Genomic DNA, 16,725 nt, shown 5'->3' with positions numbered 1-16,725 from the left:
GCGAGCTTGTAACTGATTTTTGTTAAAATGATTTTTCAATGAACAAAGTATATTATGAAACAAATAAGGTTTTGCATCATTTGCACTGAAGTGAATTGTATGTGTAAGCTATTATATCAAAATTGCCGGAAAAAGTAAGAGTGTTATAACTCTTAGCCATGACTATATTTATGGTCTTTGTATAGTAAATTAAAAATGTTAAACATGACTTAATATTTTCTGAATTTCTAGAAAGTGTGTTTCCTGATGAAGTCATAAAACAGTTTCTCTCTTATGCTTTTGTTCTTTTTCTGTCTCTTAATTTTATAAGAATCATTGTGGAAAAATTGGAATTTAAAAATATTTAAAAGAAGGAAATGAGGTCAGTCTCATAGTTACAGAGTGGAAAGACTAGCTAAAGGAAGGGAAATGCATGAGAAAGGGATTGGAATTTAAATGGAAGAAATATATATATATTCAAATATCCTCAGTATACTGCTGGCAATAAAAATATAAGCAATGAAATAAAACTCTAGTGAGACTATGTGGATATTCATAGACTTTCGAGGGGCCCTGGTTTTTGTTTACTTGTTCTTCATTATGCCTCTAATTTATGACAACACTTTTATTTTTTCATTTGCTTGAGAAAAATACAATCTTCCTTGCCCTGTCCATGAAGGCTCGCTTGACTTGCTGGTTCCTTAAGCTGTAGATAAAGGGGTTCAGCATGGGGGCTACTGAGGTGTTTAGCACAGCAACTCCCTTGCTCAGAGACACTCTGTCTTTTGCTGCTGGATTAATGTACATGAAAATGCAGCTGCCATAGGAGATGGAGATGACAATCATGTGGGATGAACAGGTGGAAAAGGCCTTTGTCCTCCGACTAGCAGAAGGAATCCTCAAAATTGTTCTGATGATATATATGTAGGACAGGATTATTAATGCCAAAGTGAACATTAAAGTAAACACAGCACAGGAAAAACCCATTGTCTCTAGGAATTTTGTGTCTGAGCAAGAAAGTTGCAGCAGGGGAAAATAATCACACGTGAAATGGTCTATAACATTGGACTTACAGTAATCAAGCTGTATGAACAGCATGAGTAATGGGAATATGATTAAGAATGAAGCCAACCAAGAAGCAAAGACAAGGAGTGTGCAGACTCTGGGATTCATGATGGTCATGTAATGCAGAGGTTTGCAGATGGCAATGTAACGGTCATAGGACATGGCAGCCAGGAGGTAAAATTCAGTGACTCCCAACAGAATGAAAAAAAATAACTGAACCATACAATCATTAAAGGAAATGGTTTTATCGCCTGTAATCAGGGTGCCCAGGAACTTGGGTATGCTGACAGTTGTGAATGAAACCTCTAGCAAGGAGAAATTTCTGAGGAAGAAATACATGGGGGTCTGGAGGTGGGAATCCAGCAGGGTAAGGGTGATAATGGTCAGATTCCCAGTGATGCTGAGCATGTAGGTGATGAGCAGAAAGACAAAGATGACCCCCTGAAGCTGTGGGTCATCTGACAATCCCAGGAGGATAAACTCTGTTAGTTCTGTGTGGTTTCTCATTTTTTTTTCTCTTGTGTAAACTAGAGGAGAAAACACAAACGGAAGGATTAGAGAAAGGGGATTACATATGGGTAGTGCTGGAATTTATCTCTGGAAGTAAACTAATTTAATTTAATTTAATTTAATTAATTTGCGAGATCTTTAAGACAACTTAATAAAAGTAGGTAACATGTTTAAAGTAAGTTTTTACCATGTGCCACACTCTGTGTTTTACATAGAATGTTTCTTCATAAAATCCTCATTTCTCAGATTGGGAACTGAATCTAAAAATATTTTTAAAAATCTTATCCACATTACGTACCCTCAATGAGAAGAACAGGAATTTTAACCTAGGTTTTTCTGAATGTTTGATAACTGGAATAGAAATGCTGCCTGTTGACTCTTAAGAGTAATTCCCTGAAGGGTTCCCTTCCCATTGGGAAAATCTTTGTCCTTCTTCCAACTAGAAATTGTCTCATTTCCTCATTCTGTCACATAATTCCCTGTATTATTCCTTAGTAGTATAACATAGAAAAGATGATGTGTTTGGAGAAAGGTCACTTAAATGGGGATGTGACCAAAATTTGAGTCACTGAAGTTCAATTTTCAACATTATGACAAAATTCCCAAGTTTTCTCTCTGGTTCACATTCTTCTTTTCCAACCTCCTATGCCTCACCTGAAGCCACAGTTAATGAATTCTTTGACACAATGTCCTCAGACTTTAAAGAGTACAGAGTTGAGAGAAGGCAGGGTAGAAATTTAGTAGACTGCATCTACATATTCATGGGCTAAGGAAACCAATGTATTTGTATCTAAAATTATTTTACCGAACATTTTTTCCTTCAGAGTTTCTTCTATCTAAATGTTGTTAGTATTACTCTTTATATATGAATTCTGCTTTCAATCCCATATTATAGTTTTATATTTTTCCTTTTATCTACATGAGCATTCAGTTATAGAAGCTTTATTTTGTCAACACCTTGGAGTATATGATGAAACAGCACATGAAATCCCTTTATATTTTTTCCTGAATAATAATAACAATAATAATATAATGTATTTTAAAGTGAAGCTGAATTTTCCTCAATAAATCAAACCAGTCCATTATCATATCCCTCATTCTGTGCATTCTCATTAAATGGTAAAGTGTTCAATTTAGTGTCATGAGAGAAGTTTTGCAATAGGATATTTAGTTTCAAGATGTAGAATTGTTGATTATTGGTATATAATGCATCATAATACTGTGAAATTTCTTGCTCTTTTTTTCCCTTACTTGCCTGAGTTCTCTTTTCACTTCACTGTTTAGCAACAAATATTGCTGTTGATTATTTAAGGCAAATTCCAGCTGAGATGGATAGTGCCTACTGGGAAAGCATGTGAGAGTCACAAGAAATGAACATCTCTTTTGCTATTTCTCAGGGACTGGAGGAAACAGGCTGAAGAACACTTACAAGAGAAACAGACATCACAATGACATATTTTGTAAACAAACTTATGGCAATTCAAGTGTATGATGGATATTTCAATCATAAAAGTCATTGTTCTCAATGAACAATCCTCTATAATTAACACTGTGTGTACACTCTTTGATCTGTAAATTATTTCTGTGATGTTTTTGGTAGAGTGATGAAAAATATATCCAAGACTCTAAAACATCATTTCAAGCTTTCCTTCCTAACTATTTATCCATGTTTCTTTTACCTAGTCACACGTAACTTATGTTCACAAGTTTTGTAGTCCCATTTGTCCCTTTCTTTTCGATGAATTCTACTCTGTCCTGGATATCTAATTGTTGAATCACGTGTGTCATTCATTGAAAGTAAAAATTAACATATTCTATAAAGAGGTACTTACTATTGTGTTAAATAAAATAACTGGAAATGATTTTTAGGACACTTCTGCCATTCCATATGAATTTTGAAAAAAGAACAATATCATTCCCCAGATTGTCTAATTTAAAGAAACAACAATTTTTAGAGGCCTACTAAAGATGAAGAGATTGTTTTCCTTATTTTTGTAATAATTAAAAGAAGTAGTAAAAAGCCCCATGGTTCAACAATATAATTGGAAACTAATATTATCATTCTGCATTCTCTCTTCCTAATTTAAAGAGAGAGAATTCTTTAATTCTGTGTGCTAAATTCTCTCTTCTTAAGTTAAAACTCCTTAAAGAAAGTTGTGAACACATATATTCGAGGAAATTTGCACCCATAAATTAGTACACAGTTTTCCAATTCTCTATCTTTCTCTCTCACTTGACACTCTTTTTCTTGGTTTCTAGGTTTATATGTTAGGCTAATTTGTCAAAGAAGAGAACAGAACAGAATATTGGTTTAATGTGATATTTTGAGTAACAGTTCGGTTTTGTAACAGCCACTAATTTTTTTTCTGGAATGATTCACTCCATTCCTGACTATGTTTGTTGACAACTAATGTCATGCAAGAACTTCATGGTGACTGAATACAAAAAAATCTCATGAAGAACCAATTTAGGTTTTTTTTTCAGATATTACTTTAGTAATGCCTCAGAGTGTTTCTAAAATTGGTTCAGAATCTTGTTTCCCTGAGTCCCTGGAAAAAAAAATTACCTTGTTTTTTTCCTAATAAAAAGGGGGAGTTTGAATTCCAAGTCAGATCAAAGCACCAACCAGTAAGAACAGGAATAATGAAGGAAAAGCAGTAATCATGTAAATTACTCTCAAAATCTGTAGGTTTTCATAGAGATATTCTACTTATATCCTGATTATCTCAGTTTGTTAATTAGGTATCTATATTTGAGGATAATTTTTAACTTAAAAAGGAAAGGAATTCTTAAAAAACATATGACATCAGGACTTAATATTTATTTATAATGAATGATATTGGGGCAACTTGTGGGCTTTGCTTTCAAAGAGAAATGGATTAAAAATGCAACTCAGTCACATTATAGTATTGTGACTTTGGACAAGTTACTTAATGTCTCTGAATTTTAGCTTTTCTTTCATTTAAAAAATGGGAATAATATTTCATGGAATAATCATGAGTGTTAATTAAAAAAAAAGTAAAATTAAATTATACAAAATTTGTATAAAATGTACTCCCAGACAGTGGTTTTTATTATCTTTATTCATTTTATTTTCCCCCAATAAAATCAATGAACACGTTTGAGGAATACAGCCCCACTTTAAATTAAGCACCAAAAACCATTTTTGAGGGTACTCATTTAAGAGACAAAGAAAGACTGTATGCACTTATCTCATTTACTAGGTATGAGTTATCTATGTTAATATGAAGAAACTGACAATGAAAGAGATTATCATAAACTAGATCAGACATCATAAGTTAGTTCATAGTAGAATTGGAATTCCTAACTCTTTCTGCCTGAAACCAGAGCATGTACTACTTATTAAACCTGTATTCAATGAGGAAGATCAAATTCAGAGACAATAATTTTCTGAAAATTAATAGAGGAATAAATTATTATGACAAACAGGAAATGTAACATGCTCATTTTTCATAATCCTTGATAAATACAGATAACATAACAAACCCAGATTATTCTATGTATTCCGATGAAAAGTTGAGTTAAGCATTAATGAGTGCTAAGATTTTTCATTGGCTTCAACTTTACAATCTTACCTCTATTTGTCACACAAATGACTGCATCAGCTGGTTGAGATGATAAAAAAAAGCAAATTGACAACTATTTCAGTTTTAGGTGAAGAGATTCAGTATTTTTAAAATCAGTCTTTCCCAATACATTGGAGTTACTTTATTTCTGTAGCTAATATTCTTTTACACATTTTCCTTTGCAGCTATGGGAGCCAAAATAGTGAAGAGAAGTTAGATTTGGAGTTACTTTGGGCCTTTCTGGACAAAGATTCTATATGGATTTTCCCCTGCATAAGGCATATGTTTTATTTACCATACATGCCCATGTCTCACAGCAAATACTCCAGTGAATCAAATGTACCAACAAGGGCCTAGAGGAAAATACACTAAGGATTATAAGTGTTATCCACAGTTGCACCAAATTTGGAATGAGAAACTTTTGGGATAATGCCCAAAGAGATAGAAAGGGCATAAGAAGTAAGCCAGAAGCATATGGAATATTTTGCATATGATCTAAATGAGAAAATAACTAAATATACAAAGCTTTTGGGAGAGGTTTCCTGAATTTCCTGTCAGGATTTCTCTCAAGAATAGAGGCTCCCACTTCCTCTTTTGCTGAGTAAAATACTGGGACAATTTAATCTTATATGAAAACATTACATTTTTATCATATACTAAAATGTCTCCATAAAAGTGGCTCTCCAAGCTGGTAGGTATCAAATAAGTTATTCAGAAACACTGAATATAGAACAATAAAAAGAATGGGATAGAGCTCAGTGCTCAGTGATTTCCCATTGAAAGGCAAGAAAAACTATGGATTAAATATTCATTGAACTATTCAATCTTTTCCAAGAATCACTTGAAGTCATTCTCCTATCATACTAATGGTGTTAATTCTGGAGAAGCATCTACTACCCAGAAAGTCCCCTTTCCATTTGAAAGATGTGCTAGGTTTAACCCCATAATTAATGGAAACATAAATTCTAGGAACTTGGCAGGATTTTACAATTCTGATTTCTTTCTGTTTCATTTTAGAAATGACAAAAAAAGCAGTCTGTTGAATCAATCACTATTTTTTTCCTTCAACAAATATCTTTTGAGGATCTGTTATCTTTAACTAGTATACAAAGACTGTGGATAAAATGGAATCAAAATAGATAAGATTTCCATTGCTACACGATTACAAAAAATCAAGGTCAAGCAAATGAGAGAAAATATGCTGAAAGTTATAAATAAAGTAACCTGTCTCTCAGTTCAGACCTTTTTTAGTACACAAAGCCATTTTTTAATCAGCAAATTTACTCCATTATACCAAGTAATATAGACTATTGATCCATTATTTTTCAGTCATTTTTTGAATATGAAATTATACAAAAGTGTACTTTCAACTTTTTCTGACTTTTCTGTTAAGTCACATGTTCACCAAAAGCTGCCCCAAAATGGTGATTCTTTGTTTGTTAAATATTCTAAATTATTCTGATTCAACCACAGTATTTAATAAATTATGTGATCAAAGTAATTTGAGGGTGATGATCTAATTGTTCATATCACAGCTAATCAGTATAACCAGCATATCTATAAAAAGAGCTATTTTAACAGATATCTTTGATTTCTATTAAAATTTTCATATATGCATAAGTTTGTTACTTTCAGGGCTTAAAACATCCAAAAAAATTTTTAGTTTGATATATAAGTGCCTATAATATACAAGAATATCAATGGGAGGCAGTATACCACAAGGATTTTTTTTAATGGAGTTTTAGATCCAAGAGAGATAGGTTCAAATTCAAGCTTTGTTATCTATTCACGTTGTCAGATTAGAAAATTGTTAAAGGCCTTTCTTTCTTCATTCCTAAAATGGGTTTAACAATGCAAATTTTTAACAAATTAAATAAAATATAATATGTGGAACTCTCTGTTTCTGTAAGAAGGAGTAGCTTGAGACAGATCAATGTTAATGCAACGAACATATAGAAATGTGAGATTAAACAGAAAAATAATGTGTTCTAAGACATATGACACCTTCAATTTGCAGTTCTTCATATAAGAGGTCGCAAGTCACCACTTGGGTCTAACAATAAGAAAAAAGATGAACAGCCTTGTTTTAGATCCTTAGAGCAGGCAAATCACTGCCCTCAAGATTGAAAATCAGACAGATAAACCCAAGAAGTGAAGGTTTCAGGGAGCAGAGGCTCATGAGCAGAAACTGCCATGGGGTCCAGTGCTAGAGTAGGAAAACCTGAAGTATAACTGACTATTTGTGGAGGCTCAGTGAGGAAACTCACAGAATTAAAAGCTCTGGGGGGACCAAGATATATGAGACCTCCACCGTATTGTGAGATTTACTTCCAAGAGCTCAACCAGATTCAGACGGGCAATGTCAGAAAAATCACCTCGTGCTTCAGGGGAAGAGGAAAGGGACCATTTTGAAATCCATGGGAGTGCTGTGTTCTTAAGAGAGCCAGCCCTCACAGAAATATAGCTGACCAGAGCCTAATCTGCTGGGACACTATAGAGCTTAACTGACCCCGGACAAGGCAATACCCAGCTAGACTATCCTCTAGCCTTCCATGTGGGAGAAGGGAAATACCCAACTCCAGCCCACTCTAACCCTCCTGTTCTACTTAACTGGGGATAAAAAGCTGAGAAACATATATGAAGTTCACAGCCCAGAGGCCTCGGCTCACTAAGAGACTGAGCCCTGACCATAGGACTATAGAAAGCTTCCCTCTCCCTATGCCTGACCATCACATTTCTAAAGGTCTACTTGCTCTGTTCTTCTTACCCAGTGCATCCTGTCTGGGTGTCAAGAAAACAGTACAAGCAAAACAAAGGCAAAACATTTTTTTTGAAGAGGCAGAGAATGATTTAGAACCAGACATGGCAGAGGTGTTAGAATGATAAGACTGGAAATCTGAAACAACTGTGACTAATATGATAAGGGCTCTAGTGGATTAAGTAGATGGAATACAAGAACAGAAGGGAAAGATAAGCACAGTTACAATCCAAAAAAACCCAAGCAAACAAACAAAAAACCAAACACCACCATCACCACCAACGAAAACAATCCTGGAGGAAATAAAGAATTCTTTGGACAAACAGAAATTAAATGTATGTGTTGTCAGTGTCAAGGCTTGAAGGAATTGTTAAAAGAAATGCTTTAAAAAGAAGGAAAATAATGTAGTTCACAAAGTCAGATCTACATAAAGTAAGGAAGAGCATTACAGAAGGAATAGTGAAGGTAAAATAAAAACATTTGTTTGTTATCTTAAGGCACTTGACATATTCTAGGTGATTGTGGGCTACTGAGAACAAAAAGGATCTGGATGGCAAGATGTTACCTGAAGGACCTGAGTTAACACAGACAGAAACAGAGCGAGCAAGAGATTACAAACTCCATCAAAATAAGAAAATGGGCAAAATCTTCTAATTGGGAATATCCCCATGGAAGTCTGAGAAGACACATCCTTGGAAAAGGTTTGAGAGGCCCCCAAAATTTTGTGGACTGAAGCTGGACTGAAGGGTGATGGTCTTCCTCTGCACAAATCCAGGTTTACAAGATTGTGAGAGACGGTTGTTTTTTCAAATGTGTACCTATCAGCAAAAGGTACTAGGAACATGAAGAAACAGAGAAAAATGCTCCAATCAAGAAACAAAATCCTCCTTAGCAGTCTAGAGAAATATAGGCACATCTGACAAATTATTCAAAATAACTGTAATAAGATGCTCAATGAATCAGGAAAGTGGCATGTATTTTAGTTTTATTGTATTTGTTTCAAATCTTTAACAAGTATAAATATATTTTTTAAAGATTTATTTATTTGACAGAGAGAGTGACAGAGAGAGAGAGCACAAGTAGGCAGAGCGGTAGTCAGACGGAGAGGGATAAGCAGGCTCTCTGCTGAGCAGGGAACCCGATGCGGGACTTGATCCCAGGACCTGGGATCATGACCTGAACCGAAGGCAGACGCTTAACTGACTGAGTCACCCAGGCACCCCAAATATAAATATTTTTAAAAAAATGATAGAGAACATGGAAATTCTATAAATAGTACTCAGTATCATGATCAATATTTACCTTGTAATATGCACTAAATTTCACAAAATATAAAGCTCTACATTTAAAGTGCAAATCGCAACTACTTATTATTTCTAAGAACTGAATTTAATATACAATGGTATAGGAAGTGTAGATTTTTAAAATGTTAAGAGGTCACCAATGAACCTTTTGAAAACACACAAGAAATCACACACTAATTTTGAAACTATCTTTTAGGGAATTTATTATCAGAATTAAATGTATTTTCCACATTGTGCTATAGAGTATGTCTTATAGAAATACCTTTCATTCCCACAAAATTTTGCAGGAGAAATAAAGTTTACCACATTTTAAAATAAGTCAGTTAACAATGCATTGGAGAAACTTGGGTATAGAATTGGAAGAAATGAGCATGGAAAATATTTAATTAACTATAATGTGGCATATAAGAGACTATAAGAAGAAGCATACCGATATAAATATTTAGGAATTTCAGGATTTTACTCTTTAGAGTGTCCTTTTTTTTTCCCCCGGAAGAAATATTTCATTTACTTGAAGAAAATACTACTTTATGGACCACATCTTTGAAGGCTTGTTTTACTTGCTGGTTTCTCAGAGTGTAAATGAAGGGGTTGAGCATGGGGGCAACAGAGGTATTGAGAATAGCTACTCCTTTTGTCAATGATGCCCTTTCTTTTGCAGAGGGATTAGCATACATAAATATACAGCTTCCATAAGAAATGGAAATGACAATCATATGAGAGGAACATGTGGAGAAAGCCTTTTTTCTCTGACAGGCAGATGGGATTCTCAAAATCGTTCTGATAATATACATATAAGATAAAATCACCAATGCCAAAGTGAATAGCAAAGCAACCAAAGCAAAGTAAAAGCCAATTACTTCTAGGAGCCATGTATCTGAACACGACAGTTGTAGAAGGGGAAAATAGTCACATGCAAAGTGATCGATGACATTGGAAGCACAGTAATCCAGCTGGAGCAGAAGCGTAAGGGGTGGGAAAATGGTCAGGAACCCACCCAGCCACGCGCAGAGCACAAGCAGGGTGCAGAGCTTCCTGTTCATGATGGTGGTGTAATGAAGGGGCTTGCAGATGGCAACGTAGCGGTCATAAGACATGGCAGTTAGAATGTAAAATTCTGTCACCCCCAGGAAAATAAAGAAAAAGAGTTGGGCTGCACAGTTGTTATAGGCAATAGTCTTATCCCTGGTGATAATTGCCCCCAGAAATCTAGGAATACACACAGTTGTAAATGAGATTTCTAAGAAAGAGAAGTTTCGGAGGAAGAAATACATTGGTGTCTGTAGATGAGGGTCCACCAAGGTTAGGATGATGATCGTCAGGTTTCCAGTGACGCTTAATAAGTATGTGATAAATAAGAAGAGGAAAATCACAATCTGAAGATCGGGATCATCAGAAAGGCCTAGCAGGACAAACTTTGTGATCGCTGTGTGGTTCATTTCTCTCTCTCCTTTTCTTCTTTTAAAGGTATTTAGGTGGCAAGAGAATTAAAGGGAGGACATGAAAGGTGTAATTCATGATGATCAATATCACCATCATTGATACAATTCTAAAATATATTCTATAGTCCATGCTGATCTTATTTTCCTTTAATCCTCTTGTTTGCATTTGGTTGTAGTACATATTTGTGAGCTTTGCTTTATTTACCAGTTTTCTTATTTGAAATGTAGCAGGAAAAGTTTGTTAATCTTCATACAATAACTCACATTATTGAGAAATGATAAAGTCAGTACTTCTTGCTTTGTCCAACTTACGTAAATCATTACATAATGTTTGAAAAATTTTAAAAATATGCCTTTTTCTTTCTTTTGTTAAGTATTTACTAGTTATACCACCACCTAAAAACAGAAATGAATGCTTTTGATTCCATCACAAGGTAAAAGTGAAAGACAGCTAAAGTAACAACTTTTATACATCTTATGACATAAGAAATCAATTAATGATTTTCTTAGCAAATAAATTACTATCAATTATTTATTAATTTTATTTTATACATTAATATTTGGGGCGTAGTTTTAAAATAGTATGAGAATGTTATATACATATTATATAGTAGTATATTATGTATATATTTACTGTATGAGAGAGTTAATAGCCTTATTATTTTTTTAATAGAGAACATATTCATTTACTCGCTTATTGTTTTTTCTTGTAATTCCATCAAAATCATTAATGTTTGATATCTTCTGTGACTTGCTAGAAATGTACATACAAAAATATTTTTATTTTTGAGCCTAAAGGGACATGCATCTTTTTTTTATTTTACACTGAAGCACAAATTGGGAAAGTAACTACTTGCCTCAGATATTAGCAGCTCTGTCACCCAGATTGCTGTCCAGTGCATTTCCCTTTTGAACATTCTTCTTTCTGAGCTATTAGCTTTATGAAAAAAAAAATTGATTCTCCTGTAATTCTGCCTCACACTTATCTTTTATATGAGAATAGTGATCCATAAGGACATTTCAGAAACATACAAGAAAATGTCGTCTATTTGTACTAACATATTCAGGTAATTCCCGGCTGTGCTGGATATCCTGTGCTGTCGATTTTGATTGTTAAATTTATGACAGTTACCTTGTTTATATTTTAAACAGTCAAATTTGTGCTGTGAAGAATAAAATGCAAATCATCGCTTCTCTGCCAGGCTCCAGCAAAGTTCACTCTAATCAAATTCGATTTGATGAGATTAGATTTCCTTTGATGACTCAAAGGAAAACAGTTCAGGAAATAAAAATGAAATGCCAGAAACCTTAAAAAATGTGGAAATAATATGATAGTCCTATTCAATAATGTTGATCTAAAAATTTAAGAAAGCACTATTTAAAGAGAGGACTGAGAGGGATATAACATCATTGGGGTATGAGTGCAGATTCTTAAACTAGAATGGCTTTCCTCTGCTTGGGCTTATAGCTGAAATTTTCTAAGTCTACTTGTTTTGACCTCAAAAGAAAGTTGTTCATTGATCTCCTGGGAACAAGGCCAAGTCCAGGCCCGATCTGTGCTATATTATAGACCATGAGGGATTTCTGGAAGCCATCCTTGCATTTCTCAGTAGCCTTTTAACTCTTCTCTATAGTGAATCTCCCTTGAGAATGGTTGTGTTCATCTTTGTATCCCACAGAGGACCTAAAATGTTGACTTCTACAAGATGATTACTTCCATTAATCATAATTCCTTAATATTTTATGAGTAATAAAAAACTATTGTGAAACCTACTTTCTTATAAAAATAAACTCACAATCTAATTTATATTTAATCATCTGGAAATATAAATTTTTCTAAATATATCCTTTTTGTTATTTACCCTTAAGCTTTGTTGGTGTTGAAGCATTGAGAAGCAAGGTTATTTCATAATTCTAAGTTAAATAATAACTATTACAAAGCACATATTGTCACATTTAAAAAAAATACCAATACACACGTTAATTTAACCCTCATTACAATAGCAATATTTAATTGCATTGTCAATTTGCCCATCTTATTTTTCAACTTGGCCTTTATATTTATTTGTCATATCTTTAATGTTCTAATGAGAAATATCACCAAATACTAATATTTTGTTTATTTGAAATTCTGGATAGTGAATTATTATTATTATTATTATTTTTTAAAGATTTTATTTATTTATTTGAGAGAGAGAATGAGATAGAGAGAGAGAGCATGAGATGGGGGAGGGTCAGAGAGAAGCAGACTCCCTGCTGAGCAGGGAGCCCGACGTGGGACTCGATCCCTGGACTCCAGGATCATGACCTGAGCCGAAGGCAGTCGCTTAACCAACTGAGCCACCCAGGCGCCCTATTATTATTTTTTAATGTAATTCTTTATGTTTCCCAAATATTTTGATAATAAAAATTATATTACATGTAATCAGTTAAAATAAGGCTTTTTGTTATGTAATTTGTTATTTGTTATATAATTTGTTATATAATTATATAAACTAATATTTGTTATATAATTACATAAACTAATAATACATATTATATCATAACTAGTTAATATTAAATAAGTGTTATATATCTAAATAAAATAACAAGATATACATTTAACATAAAAAATATAATTGTCAGTTTGTATAATCAGATAATGACATAGTTACCAATACAGAAGTAAATCACAATTGGAATGCAAGATTTTTTGGAAATTACTTACTGGAAGAGGGGAATTAGAATAGAGTGGGGAGAAAAATGGAAGAAACTCAAATTTATGACAGTATATACTGTGTTTATTTAACCTAGTAAAGGAACACTCAGTAGAGGAACATTTTGATTGATGTGGCTCTATATTATAGGGAGTGATACCCTTGTCCACTTCATTTATATTTTTTTCAGCTTTATTGAGATATAATTGACATATAACATTGTGTAAATTTGAAGAGATATAACATCATCGGGGTATGAGTGCAGATTGATTTTATACACTTGTGTATTGTGAAATGATTACCATGATAGGGTTAGTTAACACATCTATCACTTATATATTTACCCTTTCTTTTTTGTAGTGAGAACATTTAAGATTTACCCTCTCAGCAATTTTAAGTATATAATATGGTAGTCTTGTAGATCAGTTTCGTTGCAAGAATGAAATGGTGTCATGGTTTTACCCTAAAAGCCCAATTAATAGGCAATAAGAAACTCTCTTATATTCATGGAGGGCACGTGTGCAGTAATGCTCACTTGACTGCATGCTCATTCCCATGATTTCCTGTAATTGTTGTTTAGATTCAGGGGCTTAATCCACGTTTATGTTTGGGAACTTTTTTTGCAAAAATTTAAGTTTGGGAATTTTTTTGCAACTTTCAATAGGAGATACATGTTTAGTTGTCTTCTATTTTTATTCTTCGCTACCATTGTTGATCAATGGCTGGATCCTTTAATTCATTACGTGCTGCAAAATGGTTATGTTCTTAATCTGTCGTTTACCATTTGCTTATTCATTGTTACAGTTTATACGAAAAAGCGCAGATGAACGCCTACTTTATTTTTATTCAGTAGTCAGAGTTGGTTCCCTAGTATATTTTTGTTGGTATCTTTAGGAATACATAGCTCTATAAATTATATATTTGTTGTAGGTCACATTAGTGATTGACATAAATATTTCAAAAGAGATTGAAATTGGCATCACTCTCTCTTTGGAGTACTTTAGCCCTGGGGTAGACCCTTCTCTCTTGGACTGTACACTTTTCCTCTTGATTGTTTCCTTCCCATCTTGTAGGACGAGGGTTTCTAGGCTCATGCTACACTTTTCTGTATTAGAACTGGACTGAGTCATTTCTCCAAAGAAGCCTTCTTACATTGGTTAGGAAATGGTGAATCAAGGTAAGAAACTGAGCACTAGCTGTGATAAATACTATGAGTTTGATCATCCTTTCTAGGTATTTTCAGTGGACAGGACCAGCAAACACATATTTTTTTTTTTTCAAGTAAAATATCTATGAGTGCAATTTCAATGTATCATTCAAATTTGGGACTACAGTATTTTTATGAAACCCCCTTTACCTTTTATACATTTATATTTTCTTTATCTCATGATGAGAGCCCTATGAATAGAATTAGATAAGATTGTAATATAACATTAATCCTCATTTGCTTCTTTTCCTCACACTGCACATACAACAGCATTAGAATAACAGTGACAGCAATACCATCCATGATATTCCTACCTAGGAACAATTAAAAAATTTTTAAGCTATTCTTTTTGCCCTTAGGTTAAATTTCACTTGGATATACCATTCAATTACAGCATTTAAGATCTCAGAATAATTCTGCTTCATTTGGTTATCTCACCGACTAAATATATATTTAATTATATTTATTCCAGTTCAGTGTAATGGCTTATGCTACTAAGATACACATTTCCTTCCACTCCTTTCAAACAATTAATTCTGATTTGCCTTCTAAGGATTCCTGAGACAGATTCACTGAGTCATTTAAAATTGAAATTAAAAAATAATACTGAACAGTGGCTAAATAAGAAAGCCAGAAAACATCTTCAGGGCTTTTGTTTTTAAAACATGTTGATGTCCTACCCTTCTAAAATCTTTACTATCAAGTAAATATTAACAGTGATCTTCTGATAAACTAGTCATTGGAAATTTCATTGATGCTCGAGGTTAGAACAAGGACTCTATTTAAAAAAGTACATAGGCTCTGTTCCTTTGACAATCTGAGAGGGGACCTTTTGACTGTTCCACTTCATTTCAGGTGTTTTAAATTAAAAAAAATTTAAAATAATGATAGATATCATTTTGCTGGGTGGAAGTCTCCCTTAGTAATGCATTGATTTTGAAAGTCTAGTTTTTTAATCTTATTTATTTACTGATTTAGCTATTCTTTAGTTAAACCTTATTACAAGTCATTTAAAAAATATGTTCAGAGAGTATCTCCAAAGCAATTTGCTTTTCTGATCATGTTACCCTGTTTCTTTTTCCTTTATTAAAATGTTTAGTAAAGTTACTCATGCTTAACAATATATTAGAGAAAAGGAAAATAATTTAATTAATGTTATGGGCAACATCTAGCTCAGTTTCATAATTGCATTGGAATACACTTCGGGCACTGCTTATTCATTCTTGACAAATTAACTAGAGCTTGTGTGAAACTTTCCCTCTGCTTGCATGAGACAAAATCTCCAAGGTTGATCCCACTGAGTGGTTGGAAGAATTGTTTTTTTTGGAATTGTCTTTTACTCTTCTTCATAATTATTTTAGATGACTATTTACCTGAATCAATCTGAATTTTTTATATTTCTTCATTTCAATGAAGATAAGCAGATTCAGTTTTTTGAAATTCATACAATTGCATATAGAAACAAATCAAGGAAAAAAGAGATCACCAAATCACATTTAATAGTATTTTCAGAAATAGTAACACACATATATGTAGGGGTTTATGCTGAATATCAACTGTCAAAACCTCATGCTCTATAATTTATGTGGCACTTACTTGGACATACGAATAGCTGTTTTATTTATTTTACTTTTCTTTTAGTTGGAATTAATTCCTAACTTTGGGAAGGATGTTCACTGTTGTTGTGGTTTAACAAAATCATTATTTATTTCAGTGATATTTAAGGACTTTTTATTTATCTCATTTAGTTCTTATAACAGAGTTAGTAGACTTTATCTTTGCTCCCAAATGAAGAACTGAGGCTCAGAGCAGCTATGTACCTTACATAAATTCATATAGCTAGCAAGTGTCAAATATAATGTGAAATTAAAGTCTGTTCTCTTAAACAGAATACCACATAGCCTATTGGAAACACACAGATAGAGACATAGTTACTTTCTCTCTTTAACTGCAAATGACTACATTGATATAATAAAAAAAATACTATCCTATTTTTATACTTTTTGATATAAACAGTTGCAAATTATAACCCCAATACATTCCATTTAAGGTGATTAAAAGTTGAGCTAAATAATGAACCAATGATAAGGTTTGAGAGACTTTCAATACCTTCTATATGCCTAACTTAATTCTGCTTTTCATAGAGGTTCGCAAACACAGAATGGCTGGAATAGTAA

The 16,725-nt window shown here is 33.2% G+C and overlaps 2 protein-coding genes across 3 annotated transcripts; both read right to left on the bottom strand.

The window, feature by feature from the left end:
• Positions 1–612: 612 nt before the first annotated feature.
• On the bottom strand, positions 613–1,551 carry LOC118540678 (olfactory receptor 6C1-like). Its single transcript, XM_036099951.2, has one exon. It carries the CDS (start codon positions 1,549–1,551, stop codon positions 613–615), a length of 939 nt encoding a protein of 312 aa, XP_035955844.1.
• Positions 1,552–9,706: 8,155 nt separating this feature from the next.
• On the bottom strand, positions 9,707–12,641 carry LOC118540679 (olfactory receptor 6C3). 2 transcript variants are annotated; one of them, XM_078074113.1, is made up of 2 exons: positions 12,623–12,641; positions 9,707–10,629 (listed from the first exon to the last, which is right to left on the bottom strand). In XM_078074113.1, the coding sequence occupies exons 1-2, from the start codon at positions 12,639–12,641 to the stop codon at positions 9,707–9,709; spliced, it is 942 nt and encodes a 313-aa protein (XP_077930239.1). The 2 variants fall into 2 exon arrangements, with proteins under 2 accessions (XP_077930239.1, XP_035955845.1); XM_036099952.1 differs by lacking the exon at positions 12,623–12,641 and having other exon boundaries at positions 9,707–10,642.
• Positions 12,642–16,725: the final 4,084 nt, after the last annotated feature.

The sequence above is a fragment of the Halichoerus grypus genome, chromosome 6, assembly GCF_964656455.1.
Source record: "Halichoerus grypus chromosome 6, mHalGry1.hap1.1, whole genome shotgun sequence".
Lineage (NCBI taxonomy): Eukaryota > Metazoa > Chordata > Mammalia > Carnivora > Phocidae > Halichoerus > Halichoerus grypus.
Note: the sequence above shows the minus strand (reverse complement) of the source record. Positions and strands in the feature narration are given on the sequence as shown.